The sequence below is a fragment of the Cryptotermes secundus genome, unplaced genomic scaffold (assembly GCF_002891405.2).
Source record: "Cryptotermes secundus unplaced genomic scaffold, Csec_1.0 scaffold721, whole genome shotgun sequence".
NCBI classification, from domain to species: Eukaryota; Metazoa; Arthropoda; class Insecta; order Blattodea; family Kalotermitidae; genus Cryptotermes; species Cryptotermes secundus.
In genome coordinates this window covers 647,625-665,038 of record NW_019733845.1, presented here as the reverse complement: position 1 = coordinate 665,038, position 17,414 = coordinate 647,625, and the positions used below count along the sequence as shown (strand labels likewise).

Below are 17,414 nucleotides of genomic sequence, written 5' to 3'. Positions count from 1 at the left end.
TACCTTGGGTAAACAGCCATTAGAACACATTAGATAGAAGGCTGGGTCAGTCTCAGAGTTAATATGTAAATGACAACAAAGATTGCAATTTCTCCTGTGCCAGTAATTTAATCTTGATTACTGAACACATGGCCTAACAATTTACTGACTCAGGTATCCTGGCTCAGAATGTAAAATATACTTACTTACTTACTTACTTACTTACTCACTCATGGAGCTGAGCCCTTCTGGAGGAGCTGCCAATTCTGCAGCTACTCAAGAATTTCCCAGCATTTTATGGAACCCGAAGGTTCATTACCGTGTTCACAAGAGCCCTCGATTGGTCCTTATCCTGAGCCAGATCTATCCAATCCATACCATCCCATCCTATCTCTATCCATTCTAATACTGTCCACCCACCTATGCCTTGGTCTTCCCTGTGGTCTCTTTCCTTCTGACTTTCCCACCAATATCCTAAATGCATTCCTAGTCTCCCCCATTTGTGCTAATGTAAATATAGACTTTAAAAAATTCCAACTTTCTACCAACTGAACATCACTGCAACCATCAGATATTCAAAATTCAGTATGATTATCTTCATGACCAGTTTAGTGATAAACAGTGAAGAATGAATAAATGTCTTTGAAATAACAGACATCACATTCAGGTGAAAACAATCTTACCATAACTGAACACAAATGGTACATGCCAGAGCACACATCGACCGGCTCAGGGCCCACTCAGCCTCCTATCAAATGGGTACCAGGGGTAAAGCAATCAGGATATGAAGCTAGCCACTCACCTCCACCTAGTACCAAGGTCAGTAATGGTGGAACTGTACCTCCACTGCCCCTTATGTCTTCATGTCACAGTACTTAGTTAATTAAGCACAGGGACAGCATTAACTTGTCTGTATATATGAGTATGTACTAGCTCGTTTGAGAAACCTGTTTTGCAGTGACAGAGCAGAACATGTTTTGTGTATTTTAAGGCAGAGATGTGCAATAGAATTTTGCGTGAAGCTCTGAAAAAACCAGTGAAATGAGGTTAGAGGTGTTACAGAATGTTTATGGAACAGAAGCAGTGGGCTGAGCTACAGTGGTTTGATAGTAGAAGAATTTGAAAGATGGAAATAAAAGGGTGGTTGACAACACTTGAAGTGGGAGACCAAGCACTGTTGTCACAGATGTGAGCACTGATAAAGCTGACTGGTTGCTGAAGGACAGAAGATTATTGTTAAAGGATTTGTCTGGCATTTTAAATGTGTCTGTACAAAGGATTCACCAAGTTACAGTGTGTGGAACGCTGTGGCAGCAATACTTTATGCATTGCAAGTACACAGGTGAGTCACAAAGTTTCTGTAATGATTTATTTCAAAACTGGCTGTTGGCTGCTCTGCTTATTTTGAGCATAGTTACAACAACAAATTCCCCACACAGCTGTCAAATATGAGGGCTATTACAAAAATAAACTTGGTGATCTGTTAACAAAACAAGCAATGAGAAAAAATTATACAAAAAATACATGCATACTTGAGCTACTTCTCAACCTAGTCATGAAGTCCCCCCCCCAAATTGAGGCACTTGTCATATCAAGAATAAGTTTTTGTAAGCCTGTGTCAAAGAAGTCTGTTGCCTGTGAGCTCAACCACGTTTTGACACCTTCCATCAACTCCTCATTACTACTGGAGCACTGTGATCCTAATCAGTTCTTCACGTAGGTAAACAGGTGGTTGTTGCTCAGAGCAAGATCAGTGTTATAAGAATGGTAGTCTAACAACTGCCAGTTAAAGTGCTGAGGTGCAAGCAGCTGTATGCAGACGTACACTGCCATGGAGGAGCACTACACTGAATGTCAGCATTCCATGCCTTTTGTTCTCAACGGCCATATGCAGTTTTTTCTTTTTCATGTGTTTTGCAATACACATTATTGTGGTCCCTTGTTGCATAAATTCCACCATCAGCACTTCTTTCATGTCCCAGAAAACAATTGCCATCAGCTTTCTGGCAGGCAGAACATTTTTTTTCATTTCATGCATCCTGTTGTGTTACAAAATACAAGGGTCATACTGAAAGTCATGAGCAACAATTTTTTGTAAAGTAACATGCTTTATTATTGACAAACCAAATACACCACCTCAATCTACAGACCTCTCTTTATTTTTCCACATAATCGCCACTTCTTTGTACACATTTCTCCCAGCGTTCTGGGAGTTTGAAAATTCCCCTTCTGTAAAATTCTGTTCCAGCCATCCGAATATATTAAAGCTATGATTCATGAAAATTCAGCTGCAGTGTGAGCTAGATATTGTGTTGCAAAATTAACAGCACAAGAAGGCAGCCCATTTACTAATGGTGAATTTGTGAAAAGACGTTTCATGTCTATGGTAGAACTCCCACTGCCCCCATGGGAAAAAAAATGAATGACATATTGGTGACACCACATTTTCACTACATTTTCTTTAGCTCTTGATGATAGCAGTGAAACATGTGAGAATGCTCAGTTGCTCACATTCATGTGACGAATCGATGCAAAATTTGTTATTACATAAGGATTGGCTGGACTTCAGTGCTTAAACGGAACAACAACTAGGAAAGGCATATTTCTGAAACTTACCAAAACTCTCAACAGTCTTCAGTTAAATTGCAAAGAACTTTATAGTGTGATCACTGATGGTGCAAGACACATGGCTGTCAAAAATTTTGGTGTTCTGAATGCACAGACACTGAAATGGAGCACCTGAATAAAAATTCTCTCATGCAGCTCTACTGCATCATTCACCAGCAAACATCATGCAACAAAATTATGAACTGAGAATCTGTCATGGAAATTGTTGTACTAACTGTAAACTTAATTTCAAAGTCTACACCCAAACATCACCAATTCCAGCAGTTTTAATCATAAACTGGGGCAGAGTATGGAGATATGTGCTGTGCTGTGCTGTGCTGTACCGAAATCACATGGCTAACTAGAGGGAAACTGTTCAAATGCCTCTCTGAAATCCAAAATGAAATTAAAATTTCTCTCACTGAAAAAGGAAAATTTAATGAGAAGTTACATTATCTAGATTGCGTATGGAATTTAGGCTGTCAGATATCACGCAGCATCTGAATGATATGAACATCAGACTGAAGGATTCTGTGACATGTTTTCAGAAATAAAATATTTCCATCAGAAACACAGACTCTTTGCTAAACAGTTGAGTGAAGGGAAACTGATCCATTTCCCTACCTAATAAAAGAATTAGTGACAGGTTAGAGTTACCGAGGAAGGAATTTCAGGCAGATTTCCAGGATATTGAGCAATACTCCAGCAACATTTAATTGATTCAGAACTCCTTCACCTTTGAAACAGAAAAAATACCTGGAATGTGTCCACCTGAACTAACTGACATGCTGACAGAAGCCTTCCATTCAAATAATTGAGTGCAATTTTACAAACATCTCTCAGGTTCAAAATTTCCTACTATATATGAACTTGCAGCAAAAACATCGACTGTTTTTGGAAGAACTCACATATGTGAGGAAACAATTCCAAGAATGAAATTTGTTACATCAAAATTTTGCCCAGAATGACTAAAGACCATTTGCATTACTGTTCACACATATGTCACAAACTTCCCAATATACTGCAATCCTTTCATTAAAGTTAAGATGGAATACCAAGAGTTTTCATTTGTTCAAGCACAGATTGTTTTGAGTTTCTGAATTTATAAGCCATCTGTATTTTAGTGCTACTAAATCAAACAGTAAGAAAACTGAAGCTAATGTTGGTGTCGATCAGTATTTTACAGTCTCACGTGCAACACTATGTTCTATAAAATTTATTAAAAGTTATTCACTTTTAAAAGTTTAATACATTTGAGAACAAGACATGAAGCACAACACACAACAAGAGGGAACACAACCCACCAAACCCAAACACATGCTCATCGAGAGAACTTACCATATTTAGGCATGTATAGGCCGCGTGCGTGTATAGGCCGCAGCACAATTTTCAGACAGAAATTATAGAAAAAATAATTTTCTTGGAATATTATTTCAGGAGTATTACACCCTGTATTACTAATTATGAATATATTTTTTTAAATGAAGTGTGATTTCGAATATAAGCCGCACCCCAGTTTTCCTCTTGAATTTTTGGCAAAAAATGTGCGGCCTATACATGCGTAAATATGGTATATATTAACAACAGAAGAGAGCAGATTCTTCACCTAATAATTTTAATATTTAATGATGACCAACACTGGTCAAAACATGTAGTGATGGACTTTTAAACCTTTAAAGTGAATAACTTTTAATAAATTTTATAGAACACAGTGCTGCACACGAGACTGTAAAAAACTGAACAACACTAAGTGAAAAGTGTAACAGGATGATACAATATAATATTATGAAGCCAAATGTATTTACAAGTATCTTGTAGCTGTGCAGTCAAGAGACAAAAGTCACATATCTAAATATATGTCTCACAGCTAATTCAGTCTTATACTGATCTGCTGCTATTCTCTTAATTTTGTAGCAGTAATTACTTCTTTAAAGTTCCAAAGCTTTTGGAAAGAACAGCATATTTAACCAAGAAGGGACAAAGGAGGCCTATTCAAGCCATTTTGCTGCAAAATCCATGTAGCCCACTTATATCTCACTTCTAGACACTGAGGCTTGCTCTTACAAAACGGTTACTGTCCCCTGATCTAATGAAGTGATACAGAACACAGCTGCCAGTGTCTTTTATGTGGCTCACTGAATCAAATGATATAGGACACATAAATGTACAAGGTGGTTCAAATATGACCAGGACTGATCTATGTGTAAACAAGCCGCACTGCGCAGCAGCTGTGCGACCTTGAGAGAGTGAAGCCACAACCTCCACCCTCCCTCTTGTTCAGTCCTGTCTGGCGGTTGCTAGAGTGATGAGTGAACAGAAGGTACCGCGGAGCATGGAACAACGCATTGTGATCAAATTCCTTGTTGGAGAAAACATCCCATCCACTGAAATTCACCACAGACTCCGACAACAGTATGGGGAAGAGTGTCCCTCACGGACCCGTGTGTTTGAGTGGTGTAAGTGCTTCAGAGAGGGCAGAGAGCGCGTGGAGAATGAACCACATGATCGTCGCCTGCGAACATCCATCACCAAGCCAAACATTGATCGTGCGGACGTGCTTATTCGTGAGAATAGGCACATCACTTTCGAGGAACTTGGAGCAATGCTGTCCATCAGTGTTGGTAGTGTAGAAGACATTGTGAAATACCACCTGCACTATCGCAAGGTGAATGCATGGTGGGTACCACGCACTTTGACGGATGTGAACAAAATGGTGGGCATGCAAGCTGCCAGTCATCTCCTACAGCAGTTTGAAGACGAAGGTGATGCATTTTTGAAGTCTATAGCAACCACCAATGAAACATGGGAGCACTACTTCATTCATGAGTCCCAGCAGTCATCAGGCGAGTGGCGGCATACCAGTTCTCCCAAACCCAAGAGAGCGCGGAGGAGCCCTTCAGCAGGAAAAGTGATGGCAATGTTCTTCTGGGACTGGCAGGGGATTATCCATGTAGACTTTCTGACAGATGCCAGAACAGTCAAACCTCCTGGCAATAGACATGAAGGAAAAGGTCTGATCCAAGCGGAAGACAGGTGGAGAGCAGGTAGCCTTCCTTCAAGACAATGCACGCCCCCATATGGCCAGAACAACAATGGAAACCCTCCAGAAACTGAAATGGAACCTTCTGGCACATCTGCCATAATCCCAATTTGGCACTAAGTGATTTCTACCTACAACGACGCCGTCATCCAGACTGTTCAGGAGTGGATACGCCGCCAACCACAAGCCATTTTTGAAAAGGGCATAAGGATGCTTCCAGAATGTTGGAAAAAATGTGCTGACTCCGGAGGGGAGTACGTTGAAGACTGACATGTGCAAGTAAGTGTTTGGCAATTATGGTTTTTAAAAAGAAAATCAGTCCTGGTCATATCCGAACCACCTTGTATATGGTTATATACACTTTCAGTGATGCTCAATGTGGATGAGTCCATATATAAGGAACTCATCTCCATCAGGTCATTCTCTGTTGAAATTCTGTCAGCATATTTCCATTTCAAAAACCTTCAGCTCATGTAAAAGCCTTAGTTCTTTCTTGCTGTCTTACCCATCTTCACTGCCCAACATTTATTACTTTGGGACTAGAGCAGACAAAAATTAAATTATTGTGCTTTTCCAACAAAGGAAGGGATCGTTTTGATTTATGAGACAACCATCTGAGTCAGTATATTTCTGCCTGTTTTGCTGACTTATTGGTTAAGGAGCCAGGACAGACCTGAACAGCTAATGCTGCCATAGCAGACTGGACTTGATGAAAGTTATTCACATACTTCCTTCTTAATGCTCACAGAGTGGCTAGTGTTACAGTAGTGTTATATCAGTCTAAACCTCAAAATATTGGGTCTAAGACGATGTTCCCAACAGTAATGGTGGGGGTAGGATGGGAAGGTGTCCATAAACTCATCTGTACTTTCACTACAAATCAGACTGGGACTTTCAGGCAAGTGATTTAAGAATATTTCAGCTGTTGCAGCTGGACTTTAGCTACAGTTTTCAGTAAACTCTTGTACAGTACACTATGCCTGTTCTTTGAGACCCTGTGAGTATAATTTATACGTATATTGAATTGTTCAGAACAATTGCTGACCCCTTTGAAGCATAGAAACTACTTTATAACTGTAAATCACTGACTTATACTGCAGTCTTGAACTTCTGTCTAAATTTAAAGTAGGATTTATGCTAACTCTTGTGTCTTCCAGAATATAATAATCTGAACCTGCAACAGAAGGCACCCATTTATGCAAGTCTGTTCAGAAACACTTATCTCTGGTGGGCAAGCCTTCTCGTTTATGAAAATAAGCAAATCTAAACTGAACCACTGAAAGATAAAATCTTACATCAATCCTTTGACTTGCCACAACAAGTACATCACACCTGACCTGAAATGACTGGCATCTGCAGTGCAGGCTCAGCAGTCACATTAGTAAGTTGTTGTTATAATTACTTGTAAACATTTTAATTTCTATCTATATTAACTTTTTACAGTTACACTACATCTTCTATAGGCGCGTGAAGAATTAAAATCAGCCTTCTACAGAAGTATTTCCTACTGTCAAGAGAAAATAATAATTAGATTGTGCTTATAATGTCCATCTTGTGCAGCCCACAGACTAAACAGCTTCACATATGATGAGATAGAAATGATTTGGAAGAAAGTCGCTATGGCCTAATCAAGGCACTATCCCAGCACTTCCCTGGAGAAACTGAGGAAAAACACAAACTATGTCAGGCTAGCTGATGTCCCAGCCAAGATTCGAACCAAGCATCCCCTATATACAAGTTAAAAATGTTCCTGCTAGACCATCATGCTCATTCCCTCATCATTCTTTCTACATACAAGGTGCCAAAATTCCAGAGTGCAGCACTGTGCACATGATCTTATCTTTAGACAGACATTTGGTACTTATGAAGTACTACAAAGAGACAACTGCAATCCAATAGTGGAACTTCGCTTAACGAGCACCTATCATAATGAGTAATTCGCATAACAAGCAAAACAAATTGTAAAAAAAATGACTCGCTTAACAAGCGACGTTTCGCATAACGAGTGACGAGAGGATCAGTCCCAGATAGTGCACTTGCTACATCAGTCTGTGTTTAGCACTCGTTCCGCTAGCATCTTAGTGTCGCTTGTGATCACACATTTTTCCAAACTTGTGTTCAGACATATTATTTGTAATTTTTTTGTGTGCAAAGTTTAATAACCCTTGCAAAAATGTCCCCAAAGAAAAAGCCGCAAAAAGACAGCCATAAGAGAATAAAAATAACCGTAGAAATGAAACGTAAAATCGTTGAAAAGCAAGAACGAGGTGTGAGCGTGGCTGATCTAGCACGCACATACAATCTGTCTACATCAATGATCTGACTATCCTCAAGAACAAGGACAAGATTAAGGAGATAGATGTTTCAAAGGGACTGTGACAAGAATATCTACGCAACGGTTACGTACTCTCAACGATGCTGAAAGGTTGCTCCTCATATGGATAAACGAAAAGGAATTGCAAGGCACAGAAGAAAAGATTAAGATGATTTACGCTCCTTAACAATGTATATAGCCCAACCAACAAGCTGGAGGACCACCCCCTTTTGCCTGTCCAAAATTGCTTATTCAATATATTCCCAGCTTCCCTCCATACCTGGAGGGCGTCTTCTCCATTTGCAACCTGAGTACATGCCATGCCGTGGTGACAAGGGACCCACAAAACATGGCCTAAACGATAACATCAAATAAAATAATACATGGAGGGTGGGAATATATCAGATGAAATGATTTAATTAAACATGCTGGCAAAAGTTTGGGTCAAGTTGTGGATGCAGCTATTTATTGCCCCCATCATGCCATACAATCCAGCTTGTAGCATCACATCTGAAGTTCCACTCATTCTCTTCTTTCTGCTAGAAACTTTCCACAAAAAGGTTAAAGTAAATTAAAAAAGGGTAAACCTATCCCTGCAACAGGCCATGGAGGTCCATAGGTCTGTGAAATGCCAAGACTCCCACACTTTGTAGACAAACAGCTCACAGATGGCTGTGACGCTGTCAGCCTTACACACCAGCAGCACTTTACCCCCCAGAAGATGCCTGGTACTCATTTCTGTCAGAGGCTGAATCGACCCCCAGGGCCACAGTGTGGCTAGAATTGAACAATCCGATGACCTCATTTGGAACAGAACCCGTGACCTTCCGGCTTGTAGCTTAGTGCCTCAACCAACTATGCTACTCATGCCCCTCCACACAAAGAGTTGAATTCTTTTGCAGATACATGTAATGAACAATGCTACTGAAACATACCCCTTCTGTGCCTTTACTGAACAACAAATCATCAGAACAGTCTGCATACCTTGTTTTAAAAGGGGCATGAAAGATGAAACTCTTACTAGCTTCTATGAATATAACACACATATTACATAACACATCTAAGACAAAAACTTCATGTATGGTACAACTGTGAACACTACTGGATAATCTAAAAATAACACAGCCAACAATTATCAAACTTCAAGTGAACCACAAAAAAGCCTAGCTTCTGCTGTTACTGGTGACATCACATGTTAGCATCACTGCATAAAGCATGCTGTGACCTAAGGGAGTAAAGTGGACTTTATGAGAAGTGCTTATCATTATAGGATAACAAATAGTATAGCTATAACACCACCTACGATTCAATCTATTATTTTTCTGATGCAGTTAAAATCAACAAAGCTGCCAAGGAACAACATTCTTAGGAAAACCGAATATCTACGTTTCCTTCTGCCTGCATATTAACAAAATATGTTGAGAACTGAGATTCTAAAGCAAAGAAAGAGAAAAAATGTTGATGGGACATATGTAACACTTTCTGCCCATACAAATTACAAGACCGCCTTCCTTCACCTAATGAAATATATAACGTCACTGAATCCACTATTTTTAATTCCCCAGACTCTCTTACTTTTTCATAACCCAACAATGCACATCTTTACTTCAATGTAATGATTGTGTGTGGTTATTTTACGATGGTCAGTAGCTACACTACATAGGGAATGGTACGATGCGTGATATATTAGAATACAGTCGTGGCCTACTCCATACACTAACCAAGCATTTGCCTCGAGTGGCTGAGGAAGAATAAGAAAAACCTGTCACAAAATCAGATGTCCCGACTGAGAATCGGGCAGGGCACTTCCTTAGAACGCGTCTCAGCGTTACCACTTCGCCTAACCTGGTAATATGCCCAACATAAACCCGACACCATGGCACTGTCATCAAAAAAATACGCCTGTCATTACACAAAATACACACGTCTAACTGCAATTCAATAAGGGCAACACTTACCTATGAGATTTTGTAGCGTTTCCTGATCAACGGACACTGTACCATCATTGTTTACAATTATGATTAGGGTATTGTCCGATTTGTGGTCGTCTGTAGTATCAGCCACAAATGTGCTTGACATGATGAAGCAACTAGAATGGAATGACTGTTTCAGATTCAAACACACGTGGAACACCACAACAAAATAAACTTTAGTCTGGAAGTTGCCTCAGAACGTCAACAGTTTTGCGCATGACTGTACCTTGATCACGACCGGAAAACTCGCTATCAGATCGACTTTAAACGCATTCTCTAGGTAATTTCAATGAAAAATAACCACTCTGTCTACTTACTCATTTGATTATGGATGACATTAAATCAGAAGAAAGATCCTAAATTAACACTGAACCACTGTAACAACACAATCAGCCATATTGGATTTTACCGCAACAAAGCGCAGCCAGCGGCCAACCTTGAATGAATCAGGTTGAATTTAACGCACACGAGCAAAAATTATCTTTAGACGAATGCCTTATTCTGTTCTTCAATGTATGAGGAACATCCATAACAACATTAATGCTTGATTCTCAAGACTATTAAGCTCAAAAAGGGGTGGAAAATGCGCAACTGCATCTCATCTTTCCTATCATCTCACCCCCACTCATGTTGGTTGTGCAAGTCCCATCATGCATCGGACTATGAACAGAAGCAAAGATAAGTCTCGATAAGTTTGATGTTGTTTGGGGTCATACTGTTTTGCTATGAAATTCAATATGTTTACTGTGTAATATTTATGTTACTAGAATTATGGAGTTATAGTCTGTATGGATTTTTAATATGTATAGGAACACACATGACTGGTATTAGAAACGTTTATACGTGGCTTACGAGTTTAAAGCACGAACCCCCCGTTGCTGATTCTCATCTAAATGCGAATTAATGCATAAATTGTTTTATGGTCCTAATGTGTAGAATGCTGCATTAAGTAAACAGACTATGTAATTGAAATTAAGTGAGGATAAAAATTATCTCTTGCTGAGACATATTTCATTAATAAACTGACCACGTGCAATTTTCTAATGTTCGCAGTTTCACTGCGTACCACTAGAGTGTACGCAGGTAGGGAAGGTCTGCAGACCAGCTCAGTGCAGAACGGTAGTTATCGTACTGATCGTACTTACTAGCGGCAGAATTGAACGGATGTGAAGGCACGGTTGAAGAAGAGAGGCAAAGATGAGCTTCACAGTTACTCTGTCAAATCACTAAGAGACCAAGAGCGACCAAAAGGAACAGAGCAGAAAGCCACTTTGAATGAGACTAATTGGAAACTCGTAAACCTCGTAAAGCAAATAGACTTGAAAGGATTCTGACGATGGTGTATACTGTACTTCTTTTGGCTTATTTTGGACTTCACCCATCGTCTGGTATGTAAAAGACAAAAGGACAAAAAACCACGACGTTTCGGAGACTGGATCTGTCTCCGTCTTCAGGTGGATAGGGAAGGATAAACCTACTCAGTTGGGCCCCTTAGAAAGAGCTAGTTTCAATCACTGGTCCAGTGATTGAGACGGATTGAGACCTGAAGACGGAGACAGATCCAGTCTCCGAAACGTCGTGGTTTTTTGTCTTTTCGTCTTTTACATACCAGACGATGGGTGAAGTCCAAAATAAGCCAAAAGAAGTACTCATAAAGCAAGCTTAAGTAGACTTAATATTGTGTCCTTGGCAGAATGCACTTGTGGTGACAAGTTGCAAACGGAGTAACGTATTTTCTGTGATTGTAAACTGTACGAGGTCCAATGAAGGACATTTTGTCTGAGAACAACATAAAAGAATATCCAAAGTCACAGAGTTCTTAAGGCTAGAGGAAAAAGATATTTGCAAGGCGGCTCTTACTTCATAAACAAAATCCCCAAATATATTTAAAAAAACTAAAAGAAGTACAAAATATTAATGGTGTATTCCTACAATTAAGAGTCACGTTCAAAAAATATGGGGTAACCACTATGATCGAATGAAATGTTTATAAGTGTTGCTATATATATTACTTAAAAATATACACAGACTATAACTCTGTAATTCTAGTAACATAAATATTACACATTAAACACACTGAATTTCATAGCAACACAGCATAACTCAAAACAAAAGCATACTTCTGTTCACTTCTGTCTGATGCATAATGGGACTTGCACAACGAACACAAGTGTGAGGAGTGTGGGGTTGGGGGGTGAAATGTTGGGAATGAAGAGATGCAGTTGCGCATTTTCCACCCCTCCTTGAGATTAATAATTTTGAGAATCAAGCATTAATGTTGTTGTACAGAGCTACAGAGGGCCAGATGGGCATTTCATATGCCACTGTTATATATACATTTATTTTTTCAAAAGAATTGTAGTAATTAGCGTAATAGCAATCTGTGCTGTACACCGGTTAAGAAGTTTGTAGTGTAGGTTCTAAAGGGTTGTGACTATGGTGTAACATACAGAATTACAGGGTTTTTGGACTTTTTCCATTGTCCGGTATTTTAGAGAATAGAAAACGCGATCTATGTCCATCTTCAGGTGAAGGAGGGAGAAGACACCTACTCAGTTGGGCCCCTTAGATAGAGCTATTCTCAATCACTGGAGAACCCCTGTCAGATTTACATAGCTTGTAATGGCTTTTTTCACTTAACTACTAATCTTTGCAATTGTAATTTAAATGCCCGATCTGCAGTGTATTTTAATGTTATATACATAGAATTAATGGTATTTCATTTTCTCATATGTTGAATTATGAACTGATCAGTGAATAATTGTAAAGAATGTGGAAGTGGCCATACTACAGCTCCGCTATTTGCTTGTATGCACTGAGAAAAACCAATGAATACTTGAGTTGGAAGAACTAGTCTCCAGCTTGAGATCTGGCAGAATTTTTGCTCTGTAACTTTTTGTTCCCAGTTAACGCCATAGGAAAGTACATAAGCTTAATCATAGCCTCAAACAGTATATTTAAAAACTTCGTTTCAAATGTTCCTGTGGGTTAAGTGAAGTTTAAATTGTAATGGTGGTAAACAGATTCCATTTTTGTTGCCAAAAAGGATTCTTTGTAGTTCTAGGATAAATGTGCAAAATAAAGAACTGTTATTTCAATGCCCAGCCAGTTACATTTTGTACCTCATTCTTTTCAACAAAATATGTAGCAGGATTTGGTTTGCATAATTAATCATAATGATTTATTTTCATAAAATAAAAGTATTACGAACTCCATAGAGCAGAATCGTACTGATTGTGTGCTAAGGTACCAAATGCCTGCCTTCTGTGGGTTCTGAAGTGTGCCTTCACATGAGCCAGATGGAGTGATTGTCCTCACACTTTCTTTCTTTAAAATCAATTTTCATGGAGGGCCCTTGTGAAGACAGTAATGAACCTTCAGGTTCCATAAAATGCTGAGAAATTCTTGAGTAGAATTGGTGGCTCATCCAGAAGGGCTCAGCTCCATGACAAAGTGATTCATACTTGGTGAAGAGAATAAACTATGAAGAGCTCACACAGGGAAATATGGATGGATATAAAGACAGGGCCAGGACTCAACAACTAACGAGGTGTGCAACACGGTAAAATTATCTTACAAACTGTAGCAGGGATCTCCACTTAATAACCCCTACCAATTTTAAACTTTCACAGTGGTTAATTACTGATGTTAATTATGTTTCTGGGCTGTCACACTATGCATGTGGGCACTGTTTCAAATGTATGGGCTTCCCATATCTTCAGGGTCAAAGTGTGGAAGGTGAGTAAGTCTGCGTATCTATAGGAACCTGTTTCATAAAACACTGGGGAGGGGCAGGTAGTGTGTGGACTGGTGCTTCATCTGGTGCAACAGTGACGGTGCACCAGCAAAGTTGTGCAGCTGATAGGAAATACCAGGAACAGCAGCAGTTTAATTTAAACTCATTGAGGTTCGGACCCAACGGAGTAGGTGTCTTCCCCTTCACCTGAGAATGGGAACAGATCTATTTTCCGAAACATTGTGTTCTATAATGTTTTGGAATACTGGAGGAAGGACAAAGTCCAAAAACGAAGTAATTCTGAGTGTTAATACTATATGTCTCTTTTCAATTTCTTAAAATGTAATGAATTAATTTAACTAACAGATTTTGAAATTTATACTGGCATTGTAGTTTTATGCAAGTCCATCATCATTTGTACATTTTTTACATATCATCCAAGAGTGGCCTATATGGCCTATATGCTGTGAGTGAAATAACAAACACATTTGTGACAGAAAAACATATTCATTTTTATTTGATCTATAACTTAACACACAACAAATGTGATATATTTATATGAATGTTATATGATAATTCTCAAGCATATATTTGGAAATCTTTTACTCAGTTTTGCACAGGTTCTTGAAGTACAAAGAATCAAATAACATTCCAGTGGCTAAAAATCAGTATGAAATATACCAGGTGGTAAAAAAAATGACTCGCTTAACAACTTCCAAAGAAACTGTTATGTATCACTTCCAAACAAATTTTTTAAGAAGTTACTTCTATCTTCAACTCCACCTGCCATGTTTTCAGATTTTTGTCCATTATCATGATATATTTCTTTATCTGTTTTTCTCTGATGGTACTGTGTTAAAAAGCTGCTCAACCTTGATGCACTTTTTAAGTCTTGTAACTTATCTCTTCTCTTACGAAGTCTTTCACTTTTTTCAGTGTTATGAGAAATAATGTTAGCTTCCCTTTTAGCTTGGGCTATCTCAGTGCGAAGGCGCTGCTGATGAACTGCGCGTTCATATGCAAGTCTCTCATTCAAATGAACCCATTTAAACCTGTAACACAAGCAGTGATTATGAAAGATTTGAAGTTCTCATGGTTGTTGACTATGAAGAACGGTGTCTTCTCGGTAAGATTTACCAGAGCTTCATAAAATCACATGACCTCCATTTTCCAGGTTGAAGAGTGAGACAAGAAAGTAGGCTTTACAGGCTAGCTGCTTCCTTGCTCAACATACTCTTTGACCCTGAAGATGGATACAGTACACTCCTCCAAAATGTCGGCAAACTTCTACCAGACTACATGGCATCATATATCAGAAGAGCATACTCTTCAGTGATTATGAAACTTTACACAACTCTTGGGTCTTCTAAATTTCTGATCTCTAGAAATTGTGGATCCTTTCAACGTATTGTTCCATTATAGAGTTAATGCTCAGTTACATTTAAGCACCAAAATACTTACATTAAAGATATTGTAGTATTCATATAGAGCAGACAAAGTGAGCATTGAGTTTGAATGTGCAGCAATGTGATAGTGACCTAGGAGTGAGTGTCGTCTGTTAGACTGGTGATACAGTGTGCAAGTATGTAGGATGTGCCCACATCTAAATGTTCCAGCCTCTCATGGCCATCCTCAGGCAACTGTTCATTTGTTGAAGTTGCTACCCTGCATTAGTTCTAAGTTAAAATAGTCCAGTGTTATTGCATTTTCATCATTCTCATTAAAACACATTTGCTTGAGAACATCACTCTTTATCTTTTCTTGAACTACCTTCTACTTGCAGTATCCATGTTTTTTTTTGTGTTCTTTTGTTTGGCCCATATTAATATCTGTGTGGTGTTATCACTGTTACTTTATGTGCCTCATTAGTACATATGTACCCATACAGTTGCTCTACTCGAGTGGATGTCACTGAGGAAGAGGGTGCTAGTAAAGATAAAGGATGAAGTTCCCAAGCAAATGTATTTTAATGTGAACAAAGAAAATGCAATAACATACAATATTTTAACTTAAAAACTAATGCAGTGTAGCAACTTCAACAAATGAACAGTTGCCTGAGGATGGCCATGAGAGGCTGAAACATGTTCACCATGAGAGACTTTGTGTTAGTGATTTGTTCAACAGTGTGCTGAGCCCCTTTCTTTGACAGTTTTTTTCTTCTTCAGATGAGGCAGGTTTTGGTAGAGATGGCATAAATTTTTCACAACCACCACACGTGGGCAGAGGACAATCCTCATAGTGTCCTCCAATCCAGACACTGGTAACAGTGCAGCATTAATGTCTTGGCAGGCGACTACTATGAAGATTTCCTGTTAAAATCTGCCAAGTATACTAGATGTACCAGTGGTGGTCAGAGTACACGTGTAATTTATGCATGATGGTGCTTCAGCAGATTTCAATTGTGATATGCACGTCTACAACAATACCTATCATAACTGATGGACAGGTAGAGGAGGACTCACTACACGCCTCCCACACTCACCTGATTTGAATCTTCTGGAATTCTACTTGTGAGGGCACTTAAAAGCCCTTGTGTATTCAGCTCCTGTTCATAATGTGGAGACATTTAACCAATTCACTGTGAACACCTGTCAGACTGTGCAAAAGTATCCTGGGATCTTTGAACAGGTTTGCCAGTCCATGATAAGACATACCAAAGCATGTATTGAGTCTTATGGAGGACATTTTGAGCACCTGTTGTTTGAATTATATCCAAGAACACACACACACACATAACTAGTGTTTTAGGAATATTATTTTAATGGACTGTAAATGCATCCTTTCAGTGCTGTAACTCAGAAAGGTAAGTGTCTGTGGTCCCACATTTATATAAACTTGTCTTCTTGTTTTTGTATTTGGAACTCATCGCCAAGTATGTCCCCACATTTCAGATTCACTGTGCATACATGCACGCAACATTTTTATACATCACATACCTGGAAGTGACATGTGCAGTGAAACAATCGATGAAAGACATTTACCTGAAGATGGCTGTATACAGCCAAAATGTCATAAACATGCATAAAACATGAACCAGGTGGTAAAAGCCACATTCCACAACTAAACAGTTATATTACATGGCTGCTTTACATACAAATATATAAAAGAAGTGATTTAAATTCATCTAACCTAACCTGTCCCAAAAAGTAGATATCCTGGAGAAGTAAAGGGAAGTCATCTGGGAGCCTCCTGAAAATCCTTTGGCTGGTCAGACAAGAGGGACATATTCTGTTCATGTCATCTTGCACTGTATGCACTTGAACTCGCGGATTTTCTGGAGGCTCTAAAATGACATCCCTATATATATATATATATATGACCAAATATGAGAACACATATTTATATTATACTACTAAATTAAAGCATCTGTTGGTATAAAATGAAATTATATCACAATATAGTATGAGGAAGAAGCATGAATTCTAGTGATTGATGTTGTCAACAGAGTTAATATTTTCCTTCTAATTTGTTATAATTGGATTGACAACTTGCACTTTTTTGCAAAAGGCCTTATTTATTATTTTATATTTTTATATATTTTATTTACTGACAACTTGTATTGTTTTCCAAGAGGCTTCATTTATTATTACTTTGTACTTTAGATTTTACATATTACATTTAATGTGTATCTGTATTTTATTGCATGTGACTGTTTGTCTCTGACATGATATATGACAATTTTTATATCCAGCCCTATGGGGTGACTGTTGGATCAAAGAAATGTATTAAAAAAAAAATAAAAAAATGATCACCATGCTGTGACGT

General features: G+C 38.7%; 2 protein-coding genes across 7 annotated transcripts in view; both read right to left on the bottom strand.

Annotated features, from left to right (window-relative positions):
- Nucleotides 1–10,534, bottom strand: part of LOC111868257 (death-inducer obliterator 1) — a 78,395-nt gene extending 67,861 nt beyond the window's left edge. For 3 of the 5 annotated variants that reach the window (XM_023858740.2, XM_033752984.1, XM_033752985.1), the window contains exon 1: nucleotides 9,899–10,534. In XM_023858740.2, the coding sequence (XP_023714508.1) occupies nucleotides 9,899–10,019 (121 nt within the window). In that variant the 5' untranslated portion in view covers nucleotides 10,020–10,534. The remainder of the gene's footprint in view (nucleotides 1–9,898) is intronic. The other 2 variants (XM_023858739.2, XM_023858743.2) reach the window with 2 other exon arrangements.
- A 3,832-nt stretch (nucleotides 10,535–14,366) lies between these two features.
- LOC111868264 (activator of basal transcription 1) lies at nucleotides 14,367–16,955 on the bottom strand. 2 transcript variants are annotated; one of them, XM_023858758.2, is made up of 2 exons: nucleotides 16,784–16,955; nucleotides 14,367–14,701 (listed from the first exon to the last, which is right to left on the bottom strand). In XM_023858758.2, exons 1-2 carry the CDS (start codon nucleotides 16,825–16,827, stop codon nucleotides 14,377–14,379), a joined length of 369 nt encoding a protein of 122 aa, XP_023714526.1. In that variant the 5' UTR covers nucleotides 16,828–16,955; the 3' UTR covers nucleotides 14,367–14,376. The 2 variants fall into 2 exon arrangements, 1 of the variants encoding a protein (XP_023714526.1); XR_002843484.2 differs by lacking the exon at nucleotides 16,784–16,955 and adding an exon at nucleotides 16,132–16,777 and having other exon boundaries at nucleotides 14,618–14,701.
- Nucleotides 16,956–17,414: the final 459 nt, after the last annotated feature.

Excerpts from the sequence above, each read along its gene's own strand:
- LOC111868264 (XM_023858758.2), bottom strand. The coding sequence starts at position 16,827 with ATGACTTCCCTTTACTTCTCCAGGATATCTACTTTTTGGGACAG. Across the intron at positions 14,702-16,783 it reads ATATCTACTTTTTGGGACAG|GTTTAAATGGGTTCATTTGA; the intron begins GTTAGGTTAGAT and ends CTTGTGTTACAG.